Source organism: Callospermophilus lateralis, chromosome 13, assembly GCF_048772815.1.
Source record: "Callospermophilus lateralis isolate mCalLat2 chromosome 13, mCalLat2.hap1, whole genome shotgun sequence".
In the NCBI taxonomy this organism is placed as follows: domain Eukaryota; kingdom Metazoa; phylum Chordata; class Mammalia; order Rodentia; family Sciuridae; genus Callospermophilus; species Callospermophilus lateralis.
The window spans coordinates 67,638,260-67,661,511 of NC_135317.1; the positions used below are offsets into that span (position 1 = coordinate 67,638,260).

At 33.2% G+C, this 23,252-nt stretch overlaps 1 protein-coding gene across 3 annotated transcripts in view; it reads left to right on the forward strand.

The window, feature by feature from the left end:
- The window catches only part of Ush2a (usherin), a 724,044-nt gene that overhangs the window by 429,752 nt on the left and 271,040 nt on the right, over positions 1–23,252 (forward strand). For all 3 annotated transcript variants that reach the window (XM_076831652.1, XM_076831654.1, XM_076831653.1), the window contains one exon: positions 13,804–13,983. In XM_076831652.1, the coding sequence (XP_076687767.1) occupies positions 13,804–13,983 (180 nt within the window). The remainder of the gene's footprint in view (positions 1–13,803; positions 13,984–23,252) is intronic.

A 23,252-nucleotide genomic window follows, 5' to 3' on the forward strand; every position in this document is an offset into this window, starting at 1 on the left:
TAGTAAAATGTATTAATTTTTTTAAAAGCCTTTTTATGCCAGTGAGGATAAAGTTACCTTCATATACTTTCATTAAACACCGTGACAGTACAAGCCACATTGACAGAACTGGTAACAAATCAACTCACCCTTCTTGAAATACTCCCTTCTGAGGGTTAGTTCTGAAATCAGCTTTCTTAGTACTATGGATTAAATGAGAAATATAGAATAGAATCTGCATTCTCTGAATGAATTTTGCCCACATTCTTTATCAATTTATGGAGGCAGATCTTAAAACAATGAGGCTTTCTTCCATTAGCTTAAGAAATAAATGAACATGCACTTTAAACTTGGATTTGAAGTTTTCCTTTAACATGTCAGAATATAGAACCCAATAGAAATATACTGTAAGCTTCATATGTAATTTGAATTTTATAATATTCATTAAAATATTAAAAGAATAAGTTAAAATTAGTTTAGTAGAATATCTTATTCAATATATCCAAAATATAATTTCAACATATGATCAAACTCTTAAAGCAAATGAAATAATACATTATTTTTTATTCTAAACCTATATATATATATATTATGATTATAGCATATTTCAATTCAGATGGCATAGTTCATCACATGTATTTCATTTGTATTTAGATTTCATAAAGTTTTTAATTGAGAAAGTAGATTCACATATCAAGTTATTCTAAACATATTTAAGAGTTGTAGTAAACTGAATCAATGATCAGTTTTTAATTTAAATTAATTAATTTAAATAAAGTAAATTCAATTCCTCAGCCAGCATATCCACAACCAAGTGTTTGATAGACAGATGCAGATAATGGCTATTTTGATGGACAGCACAGGCAAAAATCATACACATAAATTGTTAACACAGTGGAAAAATTAAGTCAATGGCAAACTGCTGAGAATGTTTTGTCTACTAGATTTTAAGGAATGTGAATTGATTGATTTTTTTTTTCTCATTGAAACAACTGGTTGGCTGTTTGACCAATTGATAGAATCAAACATTACTTTGATTTTATGTAAAAATTGTCTCCTTTTTTTCTAGATCCTCCAGTTTTCTTCTAGGAAAATAATTGTGCCAAATATATTGAAAGATAGCTCACCTTAATATGTCCATTGTCCCTGGGAAGCCCTCAATTTAGCTGTTTATGTACTAGGTTTGAGTAAAATAAAAAACATTAATATTCAGGGGAAATAGTTAAATGTAGTTAATGTTGTACCACCATATTTTTGTTCTTGCTTCTAGCTGTCTTATAAATCATGTAAATAAATACAATAAACATTTATTGAGTGATTCCATAATACTTTGGATCTACAGGTCCATCATTTGTGATGACACATAGGAGTTGGCCCAGGAAAGCTAAAAGTATGTCGTATGTCAAATAATGCCTTCCATCAAGTTTAGAGCAGCATTTCTTCCCCGGCATTACGGCTGGGTGTAATGGCACTTGGCAGTATTGGCATTTCTGATATGACTTCTTTTGGCTAGCTCAGCATTCTTAAAAAATAAATAGTTTTTTCAATCTGTGATTGAAAGGGTTAAATAGTACCAATTCATTACCACTCACAAAAGGATTTATTTTGTTCTCATAAATCAGTTTTATTCCACATTTTTATTATTCCCTTGGGTGAGCTACTCGAATTAAAATCAATACAAGTGCAAGTGACACAATCAATCTAGATATTTGATTATGGATTGGAGATCCCCAGGTCTGGCTTTTTAGCCAGTTTCTTTCTGATCATCTCCCAGATGGACTGAATATTCTTATTGGCATCTATGAGTTATGAACATGTTTAAAAAACAGATAATAATCTTTATTTGTATACTGACAATGCAAGCCCAAAGAATGAACAAGGATTAAAAGATAGACTTAACACATTAGGCAATAACCTTATTAAAATCTTTAAATTTCTCAATATTTTTCTTAAGATGAAGTCAAGTTTTAAAATAATTTTATTCTTATAACAAAATCCTATTAATACAATTGGTAGTTAAAGATTTTATTCTTAGAGTGCTACTAGGTAAGGAGTAACTATTTCTCATGACAGAAGTGTTATCTGTTATCACATATTTACTTTAGAGCTGAACAATACTAACTGATTTAGTTTAACATTAAGAAAAAAGTTAGGGTTAATGTAATGCTTTGAATGGATCCAGGCTAGTTCTTTTAATAGCTATGATTAACCAGTCTGGAAAGACACCATATTTTAGGGGTTTAAAAGATAAAAACAGTTTGACTTTAGAGAGCAAAATTAATAAAGCAGTTGTTCAAGAGGTCAGTATTAATGTATGTGCATATATATATATATACACATACACATATAAATAAATATGAATATAACATTTATCATAAAATTTGTAAAGCAAACAAACATATATCTTATGATCCTTTAACAACTTAACAATTTAACCACATTAAATTGTTCTTGCCTCTGATTCTAGCCATCTGCTCTTGGTTCTTAAGTCAAATTTTTGCATAAGCACAATTAAACCATTTGGTAATTCATTTCTTCATATTTAGAATAAGGCCATATTTGGTGCATTTATCTGATTATTTCCTTAAAATAAAGTGCAATGAAATATGAACACTGTATTTACTACTTCAAATATTTTAGCCTTCTTTAGCTATTTACTTATTTTCACCAGAATCTCTAGAAAATTATGTTTCATGTTTTGGGTAAATTACCTACCTTTGATTTTCCTCTGGAAGGCACATAACTATGAGCACTTAAAAAAAGAAAAACCTTTCAGAAATAGTTGAAAGAGTACACCCATCCTTCTTTCATCAAAGCAGTCATTAATTACTCTTCAGTTGCTCTTATTAAGCCTTTAGAATAGAGGTTACCATACAAGCAATGCACTTGGATTTCCATTGGCAAGCTCCCTAGGCATGTGGAATTAGAGCACTATTTATAACATATTTTCTTCCTGCTTCTTTCCTTTTCAGTAATTTGCATTTATAATTGCTGAATAATGAAAGATGTTCCAAGAAAGTTCAGTGCAGTGATGTAATTCAAGGCTATCTGAGCAAAGCATTCTTTTCACATATGCTGTTCCACTCTTCAAAAAAGTTTACTCAAGAGTATCAACTTGGAACAGGGAAATGACTCTTTTTGCTCTGGAAGGCAAAATATACATTATATATATAATGTATAATGTTGTACATATATATACATTTTACATTATATATATGTATATACATGTGTATATATATAATGTATATATATGTATATAATGTATAATGCATATATATGTATGTATGTATGTGTGTGCATATACATACATATATATATACACACATATACATATATGTATTTATATATATATATATATATATATATATATATATATATGGTGAATGTCATTTCATATATATAAAGAGGTATTCTCTTCAATTGTTTAATTCAGAGGTTGACAAACTTTATCTATAAAGGTCCAGAGAGTTAACATTTTAGGCTTCTTCCATAACAACCCAATTCTGCATTTATACAATAAGAACTTGGAAGTATAACTGTCTTTAATTTAATAAAACTTGATTCATAAAAACAAGCTTCTGACTAATTTGGTCTGTAAAATGTAGTTCAAAGACTTTTGTTTTTATTATAATTTGCTTATAATTTAAAATATAATTTATATAATTTCCTTGGATATTTGGACCCTCTCATGATTCTTTCCATTTTGTAAGTATCATGAACACAGATTTTAAAAATCATGTAATATAGAAAAATAGCACTCACTAAAAGTCCACTAACAGAGGACTTTAATAACTTATGTTAACAAATAGTGAATGACATTTCACATCTTTCTCAATTCATAGTGCTTTCTTGGTAGCAAACAACAAAATTAAATTTTGTTAATGAAGGCAAAGATGAATTATAGTCAGGGAATAAAAAATATGCCAGGAAATCTTGAGAGTTTTATGTGTATAGAAAACATAAATACCATGGTCCAGACAAGCCCATGCCTCAAGTAAATTAGGACACCTCTAAGGAAAGCAGAATTTCCTCTCAACTATCAAGAAAATCACAGTTCTGCTTCCAGATTCTTAACCAGTTTAGAGACATCTAGAATAATCTCTAACTGACCCTGAGCCATCATCTCACTCCATCAGGCTTTGCAGTCCCAAGGTAAAAGCATCTGATAAGCAGTCCTATGGTCAAGTGCCCACATGACCTTCAGCCTCTTGACCTTGATGATCTTTCATTCAAAATAATCTAAATTATATTTCTGATCATTTTCTTCCTACAGATCTATCATCCTGTCTCTGATTATTAGATTTTTCTGATCTTTTTTCTATTTAGTTCCTAGATTTGCCAAATTGGTGTATTAAATAATTTTTTTAATTTCCAGTGTGTTTCCTTGACTCCATAATACATTTTTTTTTTAAAAGGAATATAGAAGAGAGGGGGAATGGGGATGAGGGTAAGAAAAATGGTGGAATGAGAAGGACATCATTACCCTAGGTACATGTGTGATAATATAATGGTGTGACTTTTCTTCCTGTTCAATCAGAGAAATAAAAAAATTGTGCTCCATTTGTGTACTATGAATCAAAATGCATTCTCCTATCATGTATAACTAATTAGAACAAATAAATACTTTTTTAAAAAGGAATGTCGCAGGGCATGGAGGTGCACGCTTGTAATCCCTGGTAATCACCACCACCACCAACCCCCACCCAAAAAAGGAATACATGTAATCCTCCCACCCCATGGTTATTTTGTCTTTTGTTAGAATCCTTTGTTCCTTTTGGTGCTAAGAATGCATATTTTGTATGTTCTTTCTTCAAATTCATCTTGCTTATCCTTTGGATGGGCAGCTCTGTCCAGCTTGCATTTGTTCTGCATTTAGCCTACTTCTTTTGCTTTCTGGTGCTAGCTAGTTTTCTCTCAACCTAAATTTGGAGGACTGGATCTGTTGCCTGAGAAGGTAAGAGTGCAATCAAGATTCTAGAAGCATACAATGGGCAAAATGCTAGGGAATCTCATTTCTCTGTCTGCTCTGAGATCCAATTAAAAACCCCCTGGAGAAGTACCTGCTCCATTCATCCACATGCATCCTCTACTCCTGGGATTATCATCTCCTTCCCCAGATCAGCAAAATTCTTAGCAGAATGTTCAGCCCTGACTACTCTTTTTGTCTCTGTATAACTCTATTTAGCTCATTTCTCTTCAAATTGTAGAGGGTTAGTACAAGTCCTCAGGACTCAGGATTTTTCTTGGTTTTTATTCCTCCCTGTGAGCAGAATTAGATTTGTGCTCTCAAGAACAGGAATTCACCAGGTCTTTCTTCTGCCCTCATATTTCAAAATGAATATCATTACTTTGTTCCTTTTCTGTTTCACATTTCTCCACTATTTTTGTTACTGTTATTGTTATTTTAATCCCTTTCTATTTTGTTAAATGTCTGGAAGGGCGATTTTGTGGCACTACTGAATTTATCCATTCTTCTCCCAAAACAAAAATTTTTGAACATTCACAGTGTATTTCAAAATCTATTTTCAGAAAGAAAATTCATATTCACAGCTTAGAAGCTAAACACATAGTGTCTGAAATAGCTCTGGTTATTCCAGTTCTGGTATCCATGTTCTTGTGGAATCCCATTGCCTTTTCTGGGGTAGTCAGAACCTGTAACTTGGTTCTAACCAATACAATGTAACAGAGGGAGTGGGAAGTTACTTGCTTAGGGATAACAGTATTTAAGATTGTCTTGCCAGGAAATACTGTGCTTGACAAAGCAATTGGCTATGTTAGAAAGACCCACATGGGGAAAATGAAGTGTAAACTTCCACTAACAAGCAGCTTGTAAGTGAGGGCAGCCTCTAGTCCAAAGCCAGCAAGAAACTGAGGCCATAAATCCTAACAGCCTGCAGGGAACTGAATACTGTCAACAGCCTCCTGAGCTTGAAGGGAATCCTTCCTTATTAGAATCTTTGGAAGGGACATCAGGCCTGACCAACACCTTGATTGCATCTTATTGAGAGCCTGAGCAGCAGATCCAATAAACTGTGCCAAGATACCTGGCCTGTAGAAACAATGAGATGATACATGTATATTGTTTTGAGCTACTAGATTTGTAACAATACCATGGCACAGCTGTACATAACTAGTATGGGAACATTTGACCATGTGACTGTAACAAACAAAGCAGGTAGAAGCCATCAGCTAAGCCTTACAATTCTCTCCCAAATACTCCCCAAATAGTTGCTTATCTTACACAGAGAAATCATCTGAAAAAAAAAAAAAAAAAAAAAAATATATATATATATATATATATATATATATATATATATATATATATATATCAGTATAAAGAAAATTCTAAGTATTTCATTGAATGTTGAAAGCGTAATGGGTGCTATACTGAACCAAGGACCAATACTAACAGTTAAGTTGTCCCTTTGATCACAGAAGCACTGAAGGCTTAGCATAGTGAGCATTTTGTCAAAGCTCTACTAGAACTACGGAAGAAGACATTTTCCAGTATACAAAAGAGTTGTGTTCATGTCCAGTGTTTAGTGCAGAAGCTGGAGACCACTTTCTATGGAGGTGCATTTGCCCAAATGACTCTCTGCCAATGGAGATGATGGCAATAATTGGATCATTTGGAAAAATATCAGTGTGCCCAAATGGGGAGAAAAATAAATGCAATATTTCAGATGGCAACATGATTAATGAAAATACATTGTATTTCAATAATCTCTACACACACACACACACACACACACACACACACACACACATATATATATTTATTTATTTTTATGGACTTAATATTTTTACATTAGTTTTACTTTCATATCCATATTGAGAAAACTGCACAGGGATATGGCATATCTCTCTGTTCTTTAATTCCTATCTGATAATAATAAAATTCATTTAGAAAAATCTGACTTAGTACATAGAGCAAATTAATGTAAAGAGTCATTTTTAAAAGTTTTTTTTTAATGACAAAATATCGGGAGGGTATCTACAACATTTGGTGTACTTTTAGCCACACATTTAGAAAAAATAGAACAAAACAAAAAGATCCTCAGTATCTGTACAGCAAAGACTCCTTTTGCATAAGCAAAAGGTCCAATATTTCTGAACCATCTTTTGGTGAGTTGATCTGGATTTATTCCCTTAAGTACAAGTTTTATATTAGCAATTTAAAGAGAAATCAAGGAAATACACCTTTTACTAGATGACAACTAATTAAAATCACTTATGTATAATTACAGTAATGATAAGACATATAATACATTAGTAGAACACTGACTTTCTTAGAGGACTAAGTGACTCAAAGGCTAGTTCTTTCTTCCTCTTTCAAAATGTTCTATGAAGAAGAAAGCTAACTGAGTGTGGTGGCTCACACCTGTAATCCTAGCAGCTCAGGAGGCTGAGGCAGGAGGATCAAAGCCAGCCTCACCAAAAGCAAGATGCTAAGCAACTCAGTGAGATCCTGTCTCCAAATAAAATACAAAATAGGGCTGGGGATGTGACTCAGTGATCCAGTGTCCCTGACTTCAGTCTCTGGTACCCACCCCCCAAAAAAGAAGAGGAAGAAGAAAGCTATACAAGCATATATCAATAAATATTTTTTATATTGTCAAAAACTTAGGGCCAGCTCCAAGATTTCATTGTCCTTATATTATTACAAAATAAAGGACCAACAGCTTTCACATTCCTACCATGCAAAGATCTATTGGAATGATGGAATTTGGAGGATACACTTTCTTTGTGGATAAAATAGCTTAAAATAATATCTTAATGTGAAATAACGAAAAGTAGCTTAAACATCAATATGTGTTATCTACAGCAATCTGAAATTCTTAGCCCACAATAAAGGACTGTTATGCCTCTTTGCCCTGATCTGCAGTATACTGTATTGGCAGAATTCTATTATATTATAGTGAGATGGAGCCAAACAACTCTAAAATTGATACCTACATACAGGAAAGCCAGCCTCCTGTATTTTTTCCTGTATTTCCCATAACAGGAAAAATACAGCATTTTATTATACAAGAAGTGGGAAAATTAGTTAACACTTGTTCTACCTTAAGGTGTAATTGGATTCAGAAAAAGGCTAACTTAAAGCAGGACCAGGTCTGACATATAAAATCCTCACAAGGTAACAAGAATCAGCTTGGTTTGTTCGCTGTCATTTCTCATTATAATCTTTGTCATGAGAATGGATTCATGTTGTGCCATTTTCTGTTCTTGTTACAATCTTTGTCACATGAATAAGATATCAGGATGTTAATGCCTGGCATACAGTATTCCGTGTGTGATGATACTGTACAGGACTACGCTGACCTTTGCAATATTATGTATTCTGATTGGTTGTTCACTTCACCTCTTTCCCACAAGTTAATAAGGCTGTAAAAAGGAGAGAACCGAAATGGCCAGCCAGTCAAATTATAGAATATTGAAAAGGTCACAGCAGTACAGTACAGAGGGAAAAAATTATGGAATATATGGTGCATTAAAATTCTTGTGACAATGATTATAACAAGAATGGGAAAGGATACTCATTTGTGTTATTTCAATCTGGAGAATCCCATGGGATGGTGTTCCCAGGACAACAATCATTTATATTTACATCTCTGCATCATACATGTGAAAATATCCATTTATGTTGATTTTTTGCTTAAAAAATGATTAAATAGAAAATATCTTGCTATTCAACCAATAACACTAAAGATAAGCTTTTAGAAAACTGGCATTGATGATGTTACCATTTTAATAGGTCTTCCCATTTGAAACTGAGAAAAAGATTTTTTTACCAGTGAGATCTGTTGGTCATGTGGAATTTATTTTGTCTATTTCTTCATTTAGCACTTTTTTTTCAGAATGAAATAGGAAAGATGATTTAATGTTTCCAAAGATGCTTTGGAATATGGAACATTCAGAAATAGCAATTAGGAGTTTATTTAAAAATTTTACATGATCTATACAAAACTTATTTCTTCTTGTGATGCATGATGTGGGCCAGTGTACAAAAATATTTTTCTTCCCTTGCATCCTCAGTGAGAGAGGAGGGAGAGAGAAAAACAGAATCCTTCAATCAGAAATTCTGAAATTATTGTTCTCAGATGTGCAATAATGATTACTCATTTAATAAAATTGATTTTATGCACATTTTAAAATTTCTCATAGAACAACCATATTAGATTTACATTTTTCAGTCTGTAAAGATACATCTAGTTTAATCATTAGTTTTATACTATTTGAATACATTATTTCACTAATAGAGTAAACATTTTATAGCCCAACACTACAGTTTAAAACCACCATTAATTAGGATGCCAAATGTGATCTAGCTACTTTTACAGGCAGAGAAAATTAATTTTGATCACTGCTTTAAGACCATCCTAACTACAGATTGAATAATTACTAATTCTCAAATTTCAACTTACTGGAGAAGAATCGTGCAGTAGTTTCTGGACCCTGCCATCTGATATTCTCATTTAGTAAGTCTAGGGTGCAACTTAACTACATGAACATTTATGAAGCACCCCAGGTGATTTTGATGTAGATGAAACTTGGAACACTGATAAGAGACAACCACATTCTGTAGAGTTTAGAGCAATTTCCAGTTAAAGTTAAATGGTTCAGACCAAGCCAAAGAGTGGGGATGCAGGAAGCTCAACTAAAAGTCACAGTCTGTGGATAGGGGTTGGGGGAAGCTGTGGTTCCAGAACACAAAAGCTTAAATGCACCTGCACCATCCATTTATACTCACAAATATGGTGAGAGCTGAGGCCAGAATGGTCACCTGTGATAGGAAATGCTTATCAACTTAGCATTTTCTAGCTTGATTTTTAAGGCTGAACCAACAGGGCTATATTTTCCAGCCCAGTGAAACCAAGTTTATGCAGTGAAAAGTGGTAAGTCACAACCCACTCAAGAGGGGCAATCTGAGGACTTGAATTTTAAGGATCTTTACCCAACATCTAGAAATGCAAATTGTTAAAGAGCAAGGAGGAAAGATGGAGGGGGTTCATGAGGAGGAGCAAGAACTGCAATCTGTGGGTCCATTTTTGGTGTTGACTCTGGAAATTTTTGAGCTACATTGAGAATTGAAATTCTGTCATTGACTCTAGGTTTGTGAATGGAACTGTGTGTTAGTGGAGGTGAGAGAGCATTAGACTCACTTGGCTGCATGGTTCCTGGAGATATACATGTTCTTTTTTGAGCTGAGTAAAATGGTTATGTAATTGCATACTTCTCATAATTATTGAGTAATTATATACTTCTTATAATTACTGAGTAATCATTGTTCTATAACTAGAACTTAATGCTACAACTAATTGTATAATTACCATGTATTAATGTTGTTATCTAGGAAACTTAGAATAAAGTGGTACTTAATATATTTCCCCCTGTCATGCTATTTTCAAAGCTAGAGATAGTGTTTGTTTTGAAGCTCAAATTTTGCTTCAATAACAAACAAAATGCAAGGAATAAAACTTCACTGATATTATAATAGATGTTTATTCATTGGTATTACATTTGCACCTGACTGGAAATGTATAAAATAATGCTCTCCTGGCTTAATTGTAGAATTTTTGTTGTTTTGCAATTTCAGGCTTTTATAAGATGTGCACAGTTACACTACTTCAGAGACAGAGAAGAATCTGCTTGGGTCATTTTAGGGTAGGCTGAACTTTTTGAAATTTCACAACAGGATATGATAATGATGGCAGTTATTTCAGCTGTAACTGAAAATGTTTCTGGGTAGTTAGGTGTCTTGGAAACTTGGGGCCTTCTGAGGCTAATCATGTAATTATTCTTCGTGATTACAAAAGATTCACTATATTTTTTAACTGCAAGAAATATGTTTATTTAATTTGAGACATGTTATCATCTGCCTTGAGCCAAGTTTCCTCCGTGCATGCAGCTGGAACTCAATCATCTTCAGTTGAATCAAGTGGGCCAGCTGTAAAGAACCTACGAAAACCACAAGTGCATAATTTAGAAATTTTTAATGCATTGCAAAATTACCGAAGACAAAAGTTTCAGAACTTTTTTGCTAATAAGCATTACACATATATAAGAATACATTATCTAATTGCAGTTGAGGACCTTAAATCATTTTTTAAATTACAAATGTCTTTTTATCTGGCTTTAGTGAATATGAATAAAATTTGTTACTCTTTTATTTTAACCCATAAGTGTCATTTATTCTCTGGAATAAACCACTCCTTTGAATGTGCCAATTTCAAGTCCAGAGATGTCAATTATTGTATGCTACTAGGGATTTCTTCTTGTAATGGAAAACACTTATACTATACCCTAGTATTTGGCAGCAATAAATTTTTCAGCTACTTTATCCCAAAATTGTTACATATCTTTTTAAAAATTCTACATATTTTTAAGTTTTTGTCTGTCTTAACCATATTTCATGAAAATGAGTGTGTCATAACTAACCATCAGATTCCCTTTTGCATTATTTGAGCTTCATTAATTTCAGAATTGAAATATAACCTGAAGGGACAATGGCATAATAGTAGTGGATGAGATGGCCATTGTTTTGTTCATTGAAAGCCATAGAATTTTGATTGATATTACTTTGTTAGGTTGGAAGAGACAGAGAATTTAGTAGTAGGTAATTGCTTCTAAGAAAATAAAATACAGGGTGCTAATTCTAAGTGTTTCTCTGCAGTGTATGAGTTGTACAGATTATAACAAAAACAGTAGCATAATTCCTGGTTGTTGTGATCACTATGATGAATGAATTGAAGATGTTATCCCAGGTGTCATTTTATTCACAAGGCAATAAAATAAATAGTATATACATTGATGGCAGCATACACAGTGCCTCTTAGAGTAGTACTTTTACAATCATATTTAATGTAGTATATTCAGAAACCCAAGAAAATATCTAAATAATAGTTGTTTATGAGCAACTCTTATGTTCTGGATATAATAATTAAAAAATCCCTCAAATCTCACAATCATCCTGCCCTGTAATTAGCATTCCTAATGAGAGATTTATAAACACTAAGTAACTTTGCAAAGGATGCATTACTAAAAATACAAGGAAAGACTAGTTTGAAAGTGGGACCCTCTAAAAACCAAATTTATGTTCTTCCCTTTTCAATATGCTTTGCTACTAAACTGTGTTAAAATATATTTTGTGAATATTGCAACCATTAAAACTACTGTAAAATGCAAGATCACTTTTAGCATGTGGCTATCTTTTACTTTTTAATTATCTAATCAATAAAGATTATATCAGTACCTGGAGATATTGCAAATATGCTTCTTTACCCAATGTAGTTCAATTATTCTGTGTTTTTTATTCATTTGCCTTTATCTGTAGAATTTGTAGAAAAGATGAAATATACATTTTAAAAATGTTTTGGCAGACAAAAAATGCCTAGTTGAATATTAATATTCTTAATGGTTCTTTTTTTATGTTTTTATTTTTATTTATATATGACAGCAGAATGCATTATAATTCATATTACCCATTTAGAGCACAAATTTTTCATATCTCTGGTTGTATACAAAGTATATTCACACCAATTCATGCCTTCATACATGTACTTTGGATAATAATGTCCATCACATTCCATCATCACTTCTAACCCCATGCCTCCTCCTTCCCCCTCCCACCCCTCTGCCCTATCTAGTTTGTCTATTCCTCCCATGTTTCCCCCCTACCCCCTATGAATCAGCCTCCTTGTATCAGAGAAAGCATTCAGCATTTGTTTTTGGGGGGGATTGGCTAACTTCACTTAGCATTATCTTCTCTAATTCCACCCATTTACCTGCAAATGCCATGATTTTATTTTCTATGTTTTTAAAGAATAATTTTAACACATTAGTAATATTTGACTAAAAGTAAGCCATATTTTGGAAAATAGTGGCCTCATGTAAACTTCTCAGGAAAGTCTTAATGTAGAACATGAAATAAATATTATAGTTTTCAGTCATAACCCTTTTCTTGTTTTAACCTTAATTTGTAATTCTTCTTAACTTTCAGCACAATCCTGTGGTGCACAGGAGAGAGAACACACTGTTGTTAGGCATCAGTCTTTTTCCATGTCCCAGATATGCTGAGACTTGAGAATGGGTTGCTAAAGCTTGGTGAGGATGGGGTGGTGGCACATGGATGAGATATATTGGAAGTCATCTGTTACACAGTCCGGGACCTCCCTGCATTTACCAATAGAACTAAAAACCACATTTGATCAAAGTGAACATGATTTATCTCCCATCTCCAGTTGCTTTTTAGGATATTCTGACCAATTCCTATTTGAAGGGGTATTAAGTACAAAGAAAACCCACCTCTGGAGCATGATGAGCAGAAAATACCACAGATGATGACATAGAAAACATCTGACATGTTTCTGAGTATTCGATTTATATCTAGGACCATCCTACTTTGAGCGAACTGTTATTTCTTTCTGCACACCCATGAGAATTCAAGGATAAAAAGAAAACCTCGAAAAGGATAAAAAGTAAACACAACTCAGTAAAACACAACTCATTAAATAATCCAATTATCTGTGCAATATATTTTCTTCTATTCATGATCTTGTGGTATGGTTTCATACTATTTTCAAATATCAGTCAAGCTATTTCAATCACAACAATAAATGAATTGGAACTGTCAGCCCAGGTTTGGTTTTGTTCACAACATAGTAACATGAGAGTGCACATTGATGGGAGTGCATACAGTGTAGCTTAGGGCAGTGCTGTTATAGTGCTATTTATTACAAGAGGTTCAGGAACCCCTCTCCTTAAATCTTCAAATTGTAGAAAGAGCCCTTATACTAAGGTCAATAATTTTCTTTTTTTAATCAGCAGGTAATAACTACACTCTTCTGAGTGGCACAAAAGTCATGCACAGCAGTGGAGACTCCAACCTTTGGGTGCCCATTGATGGGTTGGTTCCTTTTACTAACTATACTGTACAAGTGAATGCTACCAATAGCCAAGGCAGCTTGATAAGTGACGCTATAACAATTGCAATGCCACCAGGGGGTAAGTCTATGAAAACTATTGGCTCTCTAATTTTAATTAAATGTCTTAGGCACTAAGTCACCATTGAATATCTTGTTCATTGTTGGAATTGAGTTTTTCTAGAACTTAGAGGCTCGGTTGAATCTCTGGTTGTTTCATTTAGTTTTATTGAGACTTATTAATATTTTTTGTTGTTGAGTCTGCTTTCATCTTGTACTATATGTATATGTATGTATATGTACTAAACACACATACACATATCTCTGGCTTTCTGCATGTTAAGAAGGTTGAAAATGCTTTTTGTTTGAGACTTCACTTAGATTCAAAGTTTTTATTTTTAAATTGGAGCTTTAATTTTCTGCTGCAAATGTTTCTCATTGTTGGTTTTTTGAGGAACTAGTTTAGATGCTTTTGTGTTTGGCAAAAAGGGCAATACACAGACTAGAACACTGTACTCATGCCACTGGACAAACACTTTTATTGTATATCCTAATGATTATGTTTTAGTGGTGCTAATGTAATATAGTTTAAATGTGTATATTTTAAATATTTCTATTAAAAGTTGATTCAAGTTAGTTAAAATTGCTAAAATCAATGTTACTTTGATCTTTAATCAACTCCACCATTATCCTATTTGTGCAAACTAAGTACTAAGAAGAACTTCCCTCTCAGATTGGTATATGTGGCCCTTGAACAGAAAGTATGCCTCATAATAAGGGCTCGATTCTCAGTTGAGTGTTCAGGAATGTATACTTTCTGAAAATATCCAAGGAGAAGAACCCCAGGATCATAATTATGTGCCCTATAGCCACACTTCCAGGAACCAGGATGTTGTAGACTGAAGAAGAACATCATGGTCTTATTATCAGCCATCTACAGAGCTGCATAACTAAATCTCCCTCTGGTCATAAAGAGCTTAATAGCAGAAAAATGCCACATCACTGGAGAAAAATACAGCTGTATCTGTAGTTCCTATGAAATCTCTTCCCCCAGGAAAAGATTCATTACCTGTAGTGGCTTGAGAACCACTCACAATTCTTTCCTTTTATGACATTATGAGAATTCAATTAATGAATGGATATTTACTAAAACACTTGAAATTCTAAATGGCAGAAGCCACATTATTTGAGAAAAGAATGCTTAAAAGAGATTTCCAGGACTGATCAATATGGGTAAGTATCAGATTTCATGAATTAATTTAAAAAAGAAATTGAATTTGGATAGATGCTTATTTTTAATTAGAGAACACAACACAAAACCAAACCAAAGAAAGGAGCATTGGGTAATCATATCTTCATTTTTCTCTCTAACCCACCCGCAAGAAATAGCAGAAACTTGTGATGACTCTAAACCTTGGTATTTAATACCCTTCATTCACATTTAGGAATCAAAGAGCAATTGATATTTAAGTAGAGATTTTAAGTTGCATATGAATACTTTTCTTAACAGGATAAATAGAATATCTAATGAGTTATATATTCACTTTATGGCATTTACACTGATTTAGATAATGTATAACTTAGAGTAATTTAGCTTGTATTGATAAAATAAGCCTGATTAAATTTATTGCTTGTATATTTTAGAATGTATGGTCTAATCATTTGTTATTAGATGATTCAGTTGAAAACAGAAAACTCCCACTGTAACTCAATACACACTATGTGGGTGTATTGAGTAGAAGGGTTAATATTATGTAAACAAGAAGAAACTAAAATATTGTTTTATGTTGAGGCAGTGGAACAGAGTCAAACTGCTAAGTGAGGCTTATCTTCCTCTCACCCTGAGGATGCTTATCTGTGTCATTATCATAATGTTTTCTGAGCCCAATGCGATCTTTCCTGGTATATATTCAGAAATTCAGAATTTAGGGGAAGGCTCTTCACCCAAAGAGGAAGCAAATGTCTTCAAAGACAGACAGAGATTTGCTCAAGTTTATTATAGCCATTAGGACATACTTTCTTTCATCATTAGATTGTTGTTGATTACAATTAGGAAACTTATAGCTTTGAAATTATCTTTTTTATGACCTTGTGGCAGTTTAAAGGTGATACCTCATTGATTAAATAGGTTTTAGTTCATGCTTCCTTTTACTTAATGATCTGAAAACATATTATCCTGATTTACACATAAAAATCATGCTGAAAAGCATGTGGCATTCACTAGAATATGTGTGTTTAAGTAGAATTAAATTAGTACTGAGAGTTATTAAAGAAATCTTCCATGCCCCTGTCCAGTGAACTGTGTTTCATACTGAAATGAATAATAAATGAACCGATGTACAGGAGCTAACCAACTTATGCGCAGAGAAGGTTCTATGTGCTATTTACTTTTCCATTATATTTGGATTTTATCATTATCGCCATTTCTCTGATTTCAAAAACTAGATCTCTTTTACGGGGATGTGGAATTCTTAGTATCTTTCAATGCTAGATTATGTAAGATTGTAATGATAACATCTTTAGCTATATTTTCTTTTCACTATAGATTAAAAACATAATCATAGAAGGTTGGGGCAAATCAAAAATGCTATTTTTTTTTCTTTATCGAATGTTTGCTATACAATGTGGCCTGGAAAACTCCTTTTGCTTCTTTGCTCTGTCCAAGTCTGACTCATTTTTGAAGTTTTCACTGAGAAATCAGCCCATCGGCAAGTTGTCTCTCACCAACAAAGATGGAGATAGGGCCCTTCTGTGTCCCAGAGCACAAGCACGTCACATTAAAATCGCCTGTTTAATTTGACCATCACAATCACTGGTTATGAGACCCTATGAGGCAGGGACTGTTTCTTATTCACATTTTTATCTTTAGTACCTAGACCCAACATGACACATGGTAGGCACATGATGAATAATTGGTGAATGCATGAATAAATAAATCAGTCAAGATAGCTTAATTACTAGTTTTAAATCATAAGCTTATCATTGCTCCAGTGCTGCCCAGGTTTCATTTTTACCTCAGCCACCTTATAGTGGTTCTCATCTGCAAAAGTATGACCTTTTCTGTGCGCTGCTGTCCACTGTAGGAAAGCTATGGCCATGTAAACATAATTGCAGTACTGACTGTCAAAAGGAAGGGAATACTGGAGGTAGGGAATATTCCCAGGTTTCATCATCTCATCACTCTGGTTTCTCCCCTAGAGTGGTTACTCCAGTGACCTGGTCCTTGGTTTATATAGGAATTTAGAAAAGAGAGGTAAAGGAACATGATATGAAGAATTTTGGTATGGTTCATATCTCTTAATAGGATGGTTACAAACAATGGATCTGCTAGTAGCTAGGTTTGTTTTTCTGATGAGAAAAAAAAAATGTGATTAAAAATATGATAAAAGCCAAGTTATATGAACACCAAAATGAATGTAAGAAAAGGACACCATCAATAGCTCAGCATGTAGGTGAGCAGGGGCATATCCCAAATAACTCATATGTTTTACTTATAAATTCATCTTAAATTTTATTTGGGAAACTGGAGGTGTTCTCTTATTTTCATTTATGTAGCACATCCTCCCCCATCTCTGTGCACTCATGTTTTTGTACTTCCATAATTACAATATTTTAGGTTGTTTGTAATAACATAATGCTCATATTTAGCACTCAGATACTCTTAGAAATGAAGAATATATTTAATCTGAGCTCTTGAATAGCATTATGGTACAGGTTCAAGAGTTCTAGGAAAAGAATTAAAAAAATAAAAACGGAATCCAAATGTTAATCCATAAATATGAAACTTTCCTCTGGCCTTTACCCCTTCAAGGTCTGGAGTTACTAATGGGGTTAGGATTTCAACGCTTAATGGGGCTCAGTGCATTAGTGTTTTGTATGCATGGAATTCAGCATTCAGTTTAATAAGTGGTTGACATTGGTGATGTCCCTTAATTTGCTTAAATCTAATTGGCTCTTTTATCAGTCAAACCTGTATGGATTGGCAATTGATCAGAAAGGGTCAGCCATGACTCTGCATGTAGTTAAATGATGGAGCCACCAGTTAAAGTCACAGTTGCATGATAATAAGCACAGGAAGAACAAATGAGCTTAGAAGAAGAAGGCAAAGAAGCTTAGAAGTTTTGCAGGATCTTCAAGTTCAGAACAAAGGCATTATAGAGTATATAAATTTTAAATACACTGCATTTTGCCTCCAGACTTAAACCTTTTTTTTTCCAGATGAGCTGAAATCTTGTCTGAAACTGTCTTTGTTACATCAAAGAACTACTCAGAAAGCGAAAAGAGACAGAAGAAGCATAAAAGGGCATAGTTTAAAATGATTAGTGACAAATTCCATACTGACAAGCTAGAAACAGATTTTTTATGAAAGTTTTATATTTTTTTCCAAAAGGAATATTTTTCTTCTGTTTATCTTTTTCTGAATTGCTTCAGTGTCATAGTGGAAGGAACTCAGAGCCTGTTTAGTTTGTGAACTTAATCAGGTTTTTCCCTGGCAGTAAATAATTTGTTATTTATACCTTTAAATGGATGGGGATTATTATAATTTTGGAAGTTTATAAAAGTACTATGCCTGAGGAACCTGTTCATTTTTTCAAAATGTGTTTTTAGAAAATCCAAAAGTGAGAAAGCAGAATAGTTGAGAGTGATTGTTCTAAAGGGTCTTTTTTTTTTTTTTAATCTCCCTTCTTCCCTGATAACACTCCGCACCTAAAACCATCAATGAAATGAAAGGAGTGATATTATTAGCAATGAAAATGTAAGCACATGTTAAAAACATAGACTTTCGAGTCCTAGAGACATGGATTTAAATCTACCTCTTTCACTCACTCACTGAGAGACTCTGAGCAGACCTATAAATAGGACAGCCTCAGTTTGTTCATCTAGAAAACAGGCAGGATGATAATTTCCACATGAAAGAATTTTTCACAGGATTTAACACCACAGCATATTCAAGATGCTTGGCATAGTGCCTGTCTTGGTAAACATTTGGTGCTTGCTGCGTGCTTTGCTCTGTTTTCCTATTGTGTCAGTCCATTTTCAGTTGCTACAACAAAATACACAAAGCTGGGTACTTTATAAAGAAAGATGCTTATTTAGCTCTCAGTTTTGGAGGTCTAGGAGTATAGCACTGACTCTAAATGTTTATCAATATTTTCCTTGGAGACGATCTAAGAAAATCTTTCCTAACATGAAAATTAATGTTGTATTTTATTTCAGGATAAATATTAAAAAATATGTATCACTAGTTTTTTTTAAAATGATTAAAAACACAATATTATGTAGAAAAATTCTGAGCTCCTATGTTATGTGTGTGATTTTCAAAATTATATTTAGTTATTTCTTTAATCTAGAGTCTAAATCTTCACATTTTTGCCTATAACTATGACCTCTGAGGACAGAAATCATATCAATCTGTGTTTGATTTGTTTTTTTTTTAATAACCCCAGTGCCTAGCACAAAATATTTGCTTAATCAATGACCAAAACTTTGTAGTTATAACTTGGATAATAACCTTGAAATTTATCTTTTGTTATTCCTCTTTTATTTAGATAATCAATTTTTATAATTCAGTCCAACATTTAGGGTTGAATTCATTCTAAAATTAATTTATTTTAGTCCTGTGAAGATTGCCACAGCACCCTAGAAATACATAACATAAGGCCCTTTTGAGGCATCTTGTGTGTGTGTGATTGTGTGTGCGCGTTTCTTTGCATGTGTGTGTGTGTGTTTAATTCTTTGTTTTAACCACCATTTTCATCCAGGCCTGTGGTGAATGCCTGTAAGCCTTAGCTTGGGAGGCTAAGGCAGGCGGATCACAAGTTCAAAGCCAGCCTCAGCAGACCCTGTCTCAAAATTAAAAAAATAAAAAGCTCTAAGGGTGAGCTGGGGTTGTGTCTCAGTTGTAGAGTGCTTGCCTGGCATATGTAAGACACTGGGTTCAATCCTCAGCACCACATAAAAATAAATAAATAAAATAAATGTCTATTAACAACTAAAAATAAAAAATAAAAGCTCTGTGGGTGTAGCTCTAGAGTGGTTAAGTGCCCCTGGATTCTATCCCTAGTAGCATTTCAATTAACTTATATTTAGTGACTGGCAATTGGACTGAAAATGGGAGTTATAATAGAATATTTTTAAAAATCCACATATATGTTGAATACAACTTTAGTTTATAACACATAATTATATATTTACCTTCTAATTATTGTTATATAGGGTCAAATTATTTTCTTAGGTTTTTGGTTTGCTATTTATAAGTCCATCATTTTTATTACAAAAAGTACCCATAGTGTATAGTTTATAATTCCTACTTTTAAAGTTCCTTTAATTAAAAAAAAAATGAGTAAGGAATAACCTAATTATAGACTCTTTCTAGACTTTTATATTTTCTCCTGTCTTTCAGTTATTTTTCCTACACTAATTTGACAGTATTGTTTTATTTTCATAACTTTTAAGTTTTATGAAACTATTTTCATAGAAGCCAGTTTCTCTTATTTTACTAGTATTCATCAGCTTAAGTGATATTACAATGAGAAGCACAGCTGATATAATACTTTTGAAAAATATACCTGCATTTTGGGTAAGTATATAATTCTACAGGTGGCTGCAGAATTTTGCCCTTGAAATAAACAGTCATCAGCTGCTGTTTCTGTGCATTACAGAATAAATGGAAATTCTTTATTAGTCTGGCAAATTGGTTAAGAAGAGTTAGTAAAAAGAGTGCCTACTATTTAAGAGAAGAAAGTGTATGGAAGGTGGCAGGATTGTCCACCCTGGAAGCAGCCTGTCTACTAGGAGGGCAGGACAGAGCCATCAAATTCTTCTCTTAAGTTAAGTGTTGAAACAGCTCTGCCTTAGGAGGAAAAAATAAATACTGATTATATCCCTTCAACTGATTAAGAACCCAGCCTGAGGGGCTGGTGTTGTGGCTCAGCGGTTGTGGCTCATGCTCCCCTCGAGCATGTGAGGCCCTTGGTTCCATCCTCAGCACCACATAAAAATAAATAAATAAGAAAGGTATTGTGTCCAACTACAACTAAATAATAATAATAATATTTAATATTAAAAAACTCAGTCTAAGATTTGGGGCATGATTTGCTCAAGTGAATTTGTCTTCCTCCTTCAATTCTTTAAGGAAAGAACTGAACATTTCCGTTTTCTAATTTTAACCAAAATCCCTTTCTAAGACTAAGAGGAGTGGACTGTGGTTACCATTATTGACCAACCATAGGGAGAATGCTATTTTTTATATACCATCCCTAAACGCAATTAGAATTTCAGTAAACAGGGAGAAACCAAAAAAGAAAAAAAAATTGCAAAGGAAAGCCTCATTTTATCTTACATTTTCCTCATCCACTGTAGTGCACAGAACAGTGAAATATTTCTATGCCTTTTAAACTCTCTCTTAGTAAAATGTTAACATGCTACTTTTCAAAATGCAATTAATAGTTCTCAAAATTGATAAAGCTTTCTTGCCCTGTGCAAATACAGAGCCCATCCACATGCGCTTTCTATTCTTCATCTGCTCTGTGTTCACTGATTTATTGGCAAGATATAAGTAGAAACTTTAATATGCAGGTGGCCATGGTAGATCTTAAAAATTGAAAAGGTGCAAAGGAATGGAATGAAAAAAAAATAAACTGTAGGTTAGAAATGTAAATAAACAGAAGGCTAAGATGGTGCATTACTTAATTCAGAGGGTACCAGGAAAGATGAGATTAACTGCCTTTTATAATGTAAAAGCCACAATGAAGATATAGGATGGTGAGGAATAGCATTCTTTAACACAACAACATTCCACCACATAAACAGATGGTTTGTCTTTACTTTCAGTATATTAAAAGCAACACAATTTATATTATACCCAGTTCATATGAATCTTTAGAATAGTTGTGCATAATGTTTTACTTCTGTGTATATCATCCAAATGTGCTGCTATTTTTCCCCTGGAAAAATCAACCCGTTGAAGGTAATAAAGTAGGTGGATTCAACAAATAAACAGTATTTAAATTCTTAATAAAATAGTATATTTTTGAAAACATATACTAGGCCATTTAGTTTAACCCATGCTTTCTCTCAACTATAAGAACTAAACTACAGTACTTATGACTGTCTTAAACATGCTTACTTTTATAAAAATAAATTTACCTTTACCTTTTGCAATGATAGTTTATTCTGCTGTGTGTGTGTGTGTGCATGTTTATAAAATGATGTATCAAGAGCCAAAAAGAGAGGGATATATTTTTACCTTATAATTGGTGAAATTTTCTTCACTTTTCATATTCACCATCTTAACAATGAACCTCCTGCTTATGAAAACACTTTAGAAAGGAACTAACTTCTGAGCCATGAGAAGAGGGAAGGGAACTTTGAAGTGTGCTTACCATGGACTCAACAAGCCCCTAGCAAAGGGCTGCCAGCTTCTCACATTTGCATACTCTCTTGTGGCTCATATAGCAATATACACGCCCACATGCACAATTAAGAGCTATCTTTAGAGCATCCTGGGGCAAGGCAGATAGACCAAAAAAAAAAGAAAAAACTTTAATTAAAATCACATTTTTTTTCCTCCTTTGCCAGGGGAGTGGAGTGGGAAGTATTGTTCCTTTAAGTTCCATTGATATTTAAAAATCATATTTTTTAAAAGAATAAGTACAATTCCCCTTTTTGCTTTTTTTATCTTGGAAGAAAGGTTTATCTAAAATCTTTAAGGTTAAAAAAAAGTCATGTCTGTCTGACTGGCTCTGCAGTTTGAAAGCAACTTCAAGTTTTATTTGAATTCTTATAGTGCCCTGAAGAAATTTTTGCTTTATTTCTTTAAAATAATCTCTTATTCTTTTATTGTTTTCTTTTTTATCATAGACAGACTTTTATGCAAGTCAACTCTGTGCCTGACTTGCATAAAATTCTATGAACATTTACCTGCTTGTATACAGACTCTTGCAAAAGTGAGACAAACCTTAATATATCTTAGATACTTAAATGCCACACTTCTAATCTCTTTTTATTAGCAATATCATGGAAATTTCTGCCATATCTCTGTAAAGGGGTGTAGACCATCCAGGTTCTAATGTTTCTAGAGTCCTGTAAAATTTAATGAAGAATAAGCTTAATTTGATTGGGACATCAGGGTGCATTCATTATAACCCCTATGATATTCTGACTAGTAATTAATTGGGGAAAATGAAACTGGAATGTAATGTTATCTAATATATGTTTTATTCTTTTTTATTTTTTTAGTTGTAGATGGACACTATACCTTTATTTTTTTATTTTTACGTGATACTTAGGATTGAACCCAGTGCCTCACCAATATGAGGCACGCGTTCTCCACTGAACCACAACCCTATC